This window comes from Oreochromis niloticus, linkage group LG16 (genome assembly GCF_001858045.2).
Source record: "Oreochromis niloticus isolate F11D_XX linkage group LG16, O_niloticus_UMD_NMBU, whole genome shotgun sequence".
Classification (NCBI taxonomy): domain Eukaryota; kingdom Metazoa; phylum Chordata; class Actinopteri; order Cichliformes; family Cichlidae; genus Oreochromis; species Oreochromis niloticus.
Window position 1 is genome coordinate 14,406,645 of NC_031987.2, and position 9,657 is coordinate 14,416,301.

General features: G+C 39.2%; 2 protein-coding genes and 1 non-coding gene across 4 annotated transcripts; all 3 read right to left on the reverse strand.

The window, feature by feature from the left end:
• Positions 1–1,607: 1,607 nt before the first annotated feature.
• LOC100710321 (high choriolytic enzyme 2-like) lies at positions 1,608–3,590 on the reverse strand. The gene is made up of 9 exons (XM_003447347.3): positions 3,472–3,590; positions 3,325–3,376; positions 3,186–3,245; positions 2,951–3,103; positions 2,733–2,850; positions 2,471–2,649; positions 2,295–2,376; positions 2,084–2,208; positions 1,608–1,996 (listed from the first exon to the last, which is right to left on the reverse strand). Exons 1-9 carry the CDS (start codon positions 3,541–3,543, stop codon positions 1,983–1,985), a joined length of 855 nt encoding a protein of 284 aa, XP_003447395.2. The 5' UTR covers positions 3,544–3,590; the 3' UTR covers positions 1,608–1,982.
• An 873-nt stretch (positions 3,591–4,463) lies between these two features.
• Positions 4,464–7,050, reverse strand: LOC100709787 (low choriolytic enzyme). 2 transcript variants are annotated; one of them, XM_005453026.3, is made up of 9 exons: positions 6,768–7,050; positions 6,003–6,045; positions 5,850–5,912; positions 5,605–5,760; positions 5,387–5,504; positions 5,077–5,255; positions 4,892–4,973; positions 4,666–4,790; positions 4,464–4,580 (listed from the first exon to the last, which is right to left on the reverse strand). In XM_005453026.3, the coding sequence occupies exons 1-9, from the start codon at positions 6,888–6,890 to the stop codon at positions 4,564–4,566; spliced, it is 906 nt and encodes a 301-aa protein (XP_005453083.2). In that variant the 5' UTR covers positions 6,891–7,050; the 3' UTR covers positions 4,464–4,563. The 2 variants fall into 2 exon arrangements, with proteins under 2 accessions (XP_005453083.2, XP_003447393.2); XM_003447345.5 differs by having other exon boundaries at positions 6,123–6,856.
• Positions 6,639–6,711, reverse strand: trnak-uuu (transfer RNA lysine (anticodon UUU)). Its single transcript has one exon. It is a non-coding gene; the product is annotated as a tRNA-Lys (tRNA).
• Positions 7,051–9,657: the final 2,607 nt, after the last annotated feature.

The window sequence follows — 9,657 nt, forward strand, 5'->3', positions numbered from 1 at the left end:
AGTATTTCAGAAACTACTAATTTACTGTGATTTTCGCACATAGCCATTTCTATGGTTTATAGAGAATTTTTTTTAAAAAGATCCAGTGAATGGCAGTTTTCTGGGTGAAAACACCTGGTTGATGGCAGAGGTCAGAGGAGAATTGACTGCTTCAAGCTAATGGGAAGGCAACAGTAACTCAAAAAACACTCATTACAACTAAAATGCAGGGGCTCACCAAAACAAGATCAGCTCTTTGTTCAGCGTATGGCATAAAAAAAATTTATGCAGCTTTAAAGGGAAAAGAAGTTCAATCTTTTACTAGGAAGGTGTAAATAATGAAGTGGCCAAGAAGTGTACATAAGTAAGTGTTAGCTTAACACTACAATAAGATAAGTGGTAAGTTTTGCTTAGTTTTACAGTGAGTGGTGCATAAACTATGTAGCCTGGCAGACTGCACAGTTTAATGCAGTGTAGTGTCGGCACCCTTAAAAGCTACAAAAAGAGAGTGACACGTGTCAGTTTCTGGGGGGGTGGCACCATTGTTATTGTCAGTGTCAGACCTAGTAAGTAAGAAAGTACAAATGTTTGCCTCCAGGCTATGGCATAAGACCATAAAAACAAAGCCTGGTTTCCATTTATGCTAATTGCATTTATTTAGGGAGGAAGTTTAGACAGCTGCATTCAAATAAAAATGCACTCGATTTGTCCTTCACATGATCTGTTGGGATCAGATTCATATACTGTAAGCACATTTTAGATAGATGGATAGATAGATAGATAGATAGATAGATAGATAGATAGATAGATAGATAGATAGATAGATAGATAGATAGATAGATAGATAGATAGGAGTCCCCATTGCATATATAAAATCACAATATATTTATCCATCAAGAAGAGGAAAACATGTCAGACATTTACAGCAGTGAAATTGTGAAAGTGAGTAAAATTAACCCAGAAGTGAAATTCATATTTTTCCATCGATTTATACTGTGGCAGGTGTTGTGTAAGTCGGTGCTAAAAATTAACCATAATGTTGATTTTGCAGTTTGCATAGTTAACTACACCAGGGCAAGAGCAGTGAATCAAACAGTTTGTTGCACTTTTCATTTGGTTTTGAGCACTTCAGTCAGTATCACTGCTGGTTTTTATTATCTCAAAGAGGAGATCATTTTAACACATGAGGACACGTGCTCAGAAGATGTTGGTTCTCTTTCTCAGTGATGAAGTTCAACAAATCCAGACAGATCTTCTCTCAGTGAAAATCACCTGTCCACTGTCTTTTCCATTTCCACCTGGGACATTAATGGACTTCCTCAAGTCCAAAACTACGGCAGCCCTGAGAGATCAGAGATATCAGCTTACTGTGAAATTAAATGTCAGTGACTTTGGTTACTTCAAAATGGTAATATATTGAACATCTTGTTTACCAGCTCTTGCCTGCCTAATAACATCCACTCCTTATTTTTCACATATGTGAAGTTTATACTGTTTTCATTTCACGTATGTAAGTGCGAGATCATTTACTCTACTTTTACACCTGAAAGCAGTATCTATTTTTTAAAACTTGTAGTCTGTCTCTGGAAAATAAAAATAAACCATTAGCCTTAATGTTGCATTTTTTATTGTATTTTTTTAATTTAAAGTAAGCAGAAGATAGACAAGAGCCAGAAAATAGAACAAACTTGTTCAGAGATCGGATACAATGATGTGACTGGCATCAGCGGGCACTTAAAACTGGTGAGTTTTGTTTTTGGCACTTTAATTATACTAGAGAAATGCAGCCTTTAGTTGTTATCTGGTCATTTATAACACCCCACAGCAGAAGGTCTTGAATCAACAAAAGCTCAAAGTGCAGACTAGACAGTGAAAATAAAATATACATTGCTATAGAATCAGGTTAAACCACTGTCGCCCAGATTATCATCTCAAGCTGAGAAGTTGTAATAAACTATTTGTGACATCTGGCAGGACATTACAGCAGAGTTGTCTGGATCCAGTTAGTCATCGGTAGCTATAGTGACAAACAGAGAGGAAATCCAGTCAGTCCTTTTCAACTTTTTTTCTAATAACTGTCAGTTTACTGTATAAATCTACCAACCGCAGTTATAGAGGATATTTATTTTGTGAAGATCCATTGCGCTAGGACCGTCTCGCTGGCCGATGGGGATATAGGGATCTGGTTTGGGGATTATTGTTGGTCCGCCATCTTCAGAGAAGGCATATCTGAATCAAAGATGCAAAACATATATGATACAGTGATGCCCGAGTCTAAATGACAGATAATTATGTTGAATCAGAGAGCAACTCACCGTCCATAATGCATGACAGAGTTGTAGTCATATGGGCTGTTGAGATTGTTTGTCACCTGTTTCCTGAAGTTATGTACGTGCTCTGCCAAAACCCAAAAAACAAAACACCTTCAGACTCATTTTGTGAAAAATCTACTGACTGCAATTAGAATGATGTAGTGATAAAACGTGCGAACCTGGCATGATGTTTTTCCATATAATTGTGACATAGTTGTCACGGTCTGATCGGGATTGCTCGTGTACGAAGCCGAGAGCATGCATGAATTCATGAGCAGCGATTCCCGACCACATGCACCCAGGAGTCTGCAGTGACAGGGTCTGGCTTCCCCCAGTCTGCCCCAGAAATGACCAGCAGCTAGGGATGCAGAGCACAAGTTCTACTGTATGTACTATCATCACAACACACTGGAAGAAGCCATAAGCAGGAGTTACGCTCACCCATATCTAGGCTGAATGTCAAGGAAGTTGCCTTCGTGAGTGCGGGGAACAAATTTAACGCATGTTCCAGCGGAAATGTCTTGCATTCCAGTTTCTATGGTGATTCTGTCCATGTCGTCTAAAGTTAGGGTGAAAGAATGCACAAAAAAGGCAAAATATGAAATAATAAAGGGATATAAGAAACTGGAAGCATCTCCTTAAGTCTTAAAGCTTCATACCATACAGTGGAGAGAGGATGTAGGGTACATAGACAAATCCATCTACAGATTTAGGCCACAGACAGGTGTTGCCGGGGCAGGTTATGGCACTCCTTACATGTGAAACAGCAATATCGCCATCCCTGATTGACATTCCTCTTGGGGCTCGTATCTCTGATGAGAAAATACATTCATTTCAATGTGCGGGGAACAAACTGACATCAGTACAATTCCATGTAATTTACAGTTTACTTACTGCGATTGACCTCCAGGATTTGATCCATTGTGGTCATTTCATCATGCTCTATATTTTCATCTGAACACAAAAACAAATATGGAATAAACAGAAAATCACTGTGAAAATGCAAGATGAGGTGCAAGGAAACGTGACCCACCAGAGAATTTCCTTTTCAACCTCACTTTCCCCTCGTGCACACCAGTCGAATTCTGTCGCACAAAAAAATGTTGACATATTTCAGCTGCAAAGCACGAGAAGACGAGAAAAAAAGGAGTTTATATACTACTCTTAATTATATACTTACTTTAACAGGTAGTGTGTTCGCCTGGGTCAGCAAGCCAAACAAGATAACCAGAAGTATAATGGAAGAATGCATTGTTGTGTTTCAGGCTGGTTTACCAGTTTCAACCCAGTGCTCTCCTGATGCAGGAGCTAAATGAACTCCTCACCTCCCCTGAATCTATATACCCACTTCTCCTCCGCTGCTCTGTACTGATTGGGCCTCAATTCAGATGATGAAGCATGATTAAGATCCCTCATCATGCGGTGTGTGTAATTTACTCTAAATCCACTGCTGATCCATAACGGGTGGGCCTGATGCTGACCTTCACTTATGCCCTGTACTTATTGCGTGCAAGATTCAGCACTTTCAGAAACAAGGCACTTAAAGGTGTTTTTGCTGTTCGAGTTCAGCCCGACAGACCAGCAATTTGTGTCTGACTGAGCTGGCAACTAGTTATTTTGTGATATGCTATCGGATGATAACTGTCTTGGCAACGGTCATTTTTTGTCACACGGTTAAATATATAAAAACAAAACTTTATCCTTTTCCAAATATCGCTTCTATTCTTATCAAGGGGCTAATTTTGAAGGGCAGTGATTAAGCGAAGATTCTCATGTGCTAGCACTTTATGAAATCTTCCCTCGTGGTGATTGGACGAACAGAAGAAACTGCTGCATCTTGAGTTAAGGTAGCACATTTTTAAATATAGAGAACATGTCTATTTATTACCAGACTTTTTTTCTTTAACCTTCCTCATTAAAACAGATTCAGATCTCCTGTTTAATGTGATCAAGTCACCCGTTCTAAGATTCTTCACATACCTTATTACCCTGCTTCTGCTTTATTACTCTTTATCTCTTATTGATCCATAATATTACTGTTGAGTGCATTACCATGTGTCTATTTCAAACCAGGCTATCTATTGTGAGACTAATGCTTGCATATTTTTACATAAAGAGAAATATCCAATTTAAAACACACAAAATTTCATGTACACCAAGGATTTGCTGATAGAAAGCTTGAATCAATCTTTATTGAAACTGTTCATATAATTCAACTGCAGTTTTGTTAAATTGGCCTTTAGTCCTGGTTCACTTCCATTCAGTCGGGTCTCTAATCATCCATGTCATCTGAACAGAAAGACAGAAAGAAATTACATTTGTGACAGTGATGTGCAGTGTGTTTAGGAGTTAATTCAGGACATTTGGTACTAACCACAATTATAAAGCCTGTTGATTTTTAATCTGTCAATGTGGCTGAGAGAGGAAGTCTGGCCCAGCTGGATGTTGCTGTTGTCCTTTGGAAGGACGGTTGGTTCCCCACGCTGGGAGTAGGCATATCTAAACATATACATAAATATGTATCAGCTTATAAATATATTTTAAAATAAAGGGGGTAAATTATAATATTTTGAGTGATTAACAGATCATTTTTTACTTACTTTCCAAAGTGCAGAATTGAGCCATAGTCATAGGGCAGATCCAGAGTGTCAGTCCTGAACTTCTCAAAGTTTCTCAACCGATCTGTTGGAAAAATTCATTTTCTGTTTTGAAAATCGGTGCAGAAATACAGTTAAAGCTTTAATTCCCTTTCCACAATACCAACCCCTGCACACTTTAAAATTACCTCTTGAAATATTTGGCCACATGATGGTGACATAGTTGTCCCGATCTAAGCGGGACTGCTCATGCACAAAGCCCAGGGTGTGCATGAATTCATGGGAAACCACTCCAACCTGGACGCAGTTAGGGATCTGGAGAGACACAGTCTGCCTTCCACCACGCGCACCAAGGTAGGACCAGCAACTGGATTAACACATAAGAGGACAGAAGAATAACTTCAAGTGGTGAATTCAGAGCTGGAGAGGAAACAAATCCTGAATACATTTTACTAAAGGAATTTTATGGAATCAAACTTTCCACGCTTCAGCTCTCACCCTGACTTTGGCTGGATGTCGATGTAGTCTCTCTGGTGAGTCCGAGGAACAAAACGCACACAGGTACCTTGCTCTATGTTGGCCATTCCTGTCTTGATCAGCATTGTATCCATTTCATCTGTTCAGTTGTTTAACAGGGGCGAGTAAGTCATACATCATTAAAAAGAAGACTGTAATCCATTGCATTTACTTATGCCTCAAAAGCTAAAACAACATACTGTATTCAGGTGAGAGGTTATATGCAATGTAGACATGTCCATCCACTGATTTGGACCACAGGCAGCTCCGTGCAAAGCAGATTCTGGGGGGTCTTCCAGAGGAAACAGCAATATCTCCCTCTCTGAGGGTGGTGGTGCCATCGATGATTTGGGTAGCTGATGCAGAAATCAGATGAAAGTTTTTTTAACAGCAAGTTGGGGAATCTCCAGAAGAAAAACCCTCAAGTAAAGTGTGTGCAACTTACCTTTAAGCTCGTTGGTTTTAATGATTTTATCCATTGCCGTTTCTTCATTGACCCCTCTCCATTCTTAAAAAAGAAAAAGAAAAGTTAGTGACGGAGTGTGCAGTTTTAGGTAAGTCACAGTAATAATTTAAATTAAATTGAAACTGTATGCACCTTTGTAGCCAGCAGGACCCCACTTTTGGTTGAACAAAAATTTCTGCAGAAAGCACAGACAAATTTATTTACAGCTCTGTTCATGAATTCATTAAATTCAGCGGTCCCAAGCACATTTACCTGAGCTTGCACAGCTGAGAGACAAATAGAAACCATGCAGAGGAGTATAATCCGCTCCATCTTTACCAGTCAGGTATGCCTTCAGTGTTACCATTTGACATGCACTAACACCTAGCTTTATATGTGTTCCCACTGCTGTCCTTAGATAATACCCATAATTACCTCAAGTAAATAACAGGGCTGGTGTTAGCTGTTTGTGAGTGAGCCTAATCTCCAAATTAGTTTGATTCTTTCATAAACAACATCTGCAACAGTGGCATAATGTGAGGTCTCACTGTGTATAATAACAGCTTAAAATCAATGACTAGCTTTAAATGAAATGGTTTTAATGTCTGGCAGAAATTTGGTACAATTTTAGGCTTTAGGTGTGTACATGAACCGAGAGTGCTGTTTTCTTTCTACTGAAACTAAGCTTACCATCAGTTCACGTGCAATGCATGAACGCAGCTAATTTTAAATCATTACTAAGTTGTGCAAAATTTTTTGTTGATAACGTAGAAGAAATAAAAACTCTGACGCCCGAACAGGGACTTGAACCCTGGACCCTCAGATTAAAAGTCTGATGCTCTACCGACTGAGCTATCCGGGCTCTGCTAAGTCAGCCGGAAGCAGTATTTATAAAGAGGAAAAGTCGAGTTTCCATACCAGTAGGAATTCTTCCACGTGAAAATACCAGCATGACCGCATTTTCTGGCCATACATTTCTAACACAGGACGAAGTTTCTGCGGTAAGTCGACGCTGTTTTGTAAGCTAGCCTTCCTCCACATGACTAGCTACCTGGCAGCTACGTACACTGATGCTAAAGTTACTAATTATCAAGTAAACAACAGAAGTATTAACAAACTAAGATGCCAGTTCGTTAACAGAGCAGGCTTTGACTCTTTGCCAGCAGGCTAGCTGTGAATTACGGCATGCAAACTTTGCAATTTGCAGGAGATGCAGGAGCAGGTTAATGAGCTGCGGCGTGCTATCGAAGAAACCACTCGTAAACTGGAGAAGGTCCAACAGAGAAGACTGCGTACTGAAGAAGAGATAATTAAACGGTATCTCAATGTGCACCACCCATTTACTTTAGTTTCCAATTAAACTGGGTGTTTGTCACGCTTAAAGTGTCCAAAAAAACCTGATTTTGTCTCAACCCGTATAATGCTTCCTGTGATGTGATACCAGTTATCGTCGGTGGGTGCACTGAGGTGCACAACAGGCTGTTACTGTAGATTAATCGACCACTCTATTAGGTACACCTCATGTCTTGAAATGCTCCCTTATGCAATCTAATCTAATCGGCAAACTCAGCGCATTTGGGCATGTAATTCAAGTTTCAAGGTCAAGCTGAGCCGCAGAATGGGGAAGAGAGGTTATTTTGAACATGGCACAGCTGTTGGTGAGTATTTCAGAAACTCCTGATCTACTGGGAATTTGCTCCTCAGACATTTCTAGGGTTTGCAGAGAACGGTTAAGAAAAGAGAAAATATCCACTGAGTTTTCTGGGTGAACATGTCTTGTCAAGGAAAATGGTCAGACTGTTTTAAGCTGACAGGAGTAATTAAAATGACCACTGATTACAGCCAAAGTATGCAGTAATACATCTCTGAATGCACAGTATGTTGAACTGGAAGTAGAGTGAGCTACAGCAGCAGAAGACCACACTGGATCCCACTCCTGTCAGCTAAGAACAGGAAACTGAGACCACAGTTCATGTGGGCTCATCAAAATCGGACAACAGAAGATTGGAAAAGCGTTGCCTGGTCTGATGAGTCGCCATTTCTGCTGCTGTAAACGATATAAAAGCATGGATCCATTCTTCCTTCAATCAGTAAAAAAAAAAATGTTTTCAGGTAGATACTATCCAGACTTACTTGGGGTGTTTTTTCCTTTGTTGTTTGTTTATTTTTTATAGTAATCAGTGACGTTTAGCTTTCCCCAGTCTTAACTTGGAGTGCTTATCCAAACTATTTAACATCTTTTCTTCCTCTAGGAATATTGTTGATGAACATAGAGACACATACAGAGATTTTCCTCATGTAGGTCTATTAGTGAACGACATTCATGAGCCAGCTGGTGTGTTGTTGTTTTTTTTGTTTTGTTTTTTTAAAGTTTAATTAGTTTGTCTTGAATAAAGATTTATCTCTTGTATTAATTTGAAATACAAACACACCTCCAACTTGAATTCCAGTGTAAGTTTTTCCAGTGAGGGACATTAAAGCATATTTCTATTCTTAATTTAACTGATCACCTTCTGAAAGGTATAGTATTTTGTCCTTTAGTTAGGGTACAGTTAGTTAGGGTTTAGTTAGTTAGGTTTGGGTAATATTTCCACAGCTGCTCTGGTTGTCAAAAGCAGTGGACAACTGTATGCTCATTCTGTTTTGGTTGCGCAATCGAGCCTTTCTGGGAGAGTTCAGACAGTGACCATCTAATTGCTCACAGTGTCCTCATCCCAAAGCCCTTACACTGAACAATCAATAATTATTTCAAAATGATAAGTTAACGTAAAAAAGAAAAAATTACCTACTGCCCATTTAGATTTAGTCAAACAGTTAATTATGCATAACCACGTAGATGTTTGCCTTTGTTTCTAAATGTGTAGTCCTTACATAATTTATTCTAATGTCTTTCGCAGTACGAGAGAAACTGAACGGAGAGTGGATTTAATGATGGAAAAAAGTGAAATTGTTAATGCACTGCAACAACTGGGTCATCTGCTGCAAAGTGAGATGGATCTCTTTGAACAACTAAATGGCCAAAGATCTCCAGACAGGTATTTCAAAATGCTGTGGGCAAAACCGAAGCAGACGTGACATGCGCAAACCTACAATATATATTTCAGGAGTGAAAGGCTCAGTTTGCAGGACCAGAGTGAGAGCGCCAGGATTAAGGCAAGCCAGCTTGTTGCTGAAATCCTAGAGGTGAAACAGCAGCTAGAAGACGTTGAGGCTCGTTATTCGGCAGGTATGGGGAACACTGAGAGAATATGTACAGAATTTACTGTATACAGATATGGACTGAAACATGCTCTCTCTCTCTCTCTCTCTCTCTCTCTCTCTCTCTCTCTCTCTCTCTCTCTCTCTGTCAACAGTTCAAGCTTTGCTCCCTGGGCCAACCTACAAGTCAGAGAGAAATCACACAAGCCAGTGACTTACAAACACTGTGATTTTAATAAGTACAATAAAGTGTATATAAGTATTTTTAACAGCTAATAAAATATAAATTTTTATCTTTTAAATGTATTTTTTTTGTTTCTTACATAACAGTAAAGGGGATGATTCAGCAGTGAATATCTCCAAAGCTTCTCAGCTTCTCATTACTTGGGTGCTTCACATAGTCACAAATGGTCGACCTTCTCTATGCAGTGATTAAATAAGATGACAAAATGTTTATGCTTATCTCAGTTACAGTATGGAGGAGATTAAAATTTCTCATGTCTCATGAAATTTCAGTGATGACAAAATTGACACACGGTCAGCCATTTGCAATATTTTGCAAAACAAAACCTTTATTCCTTATTTTCCCCATTTCATCTAGCCTTCATTA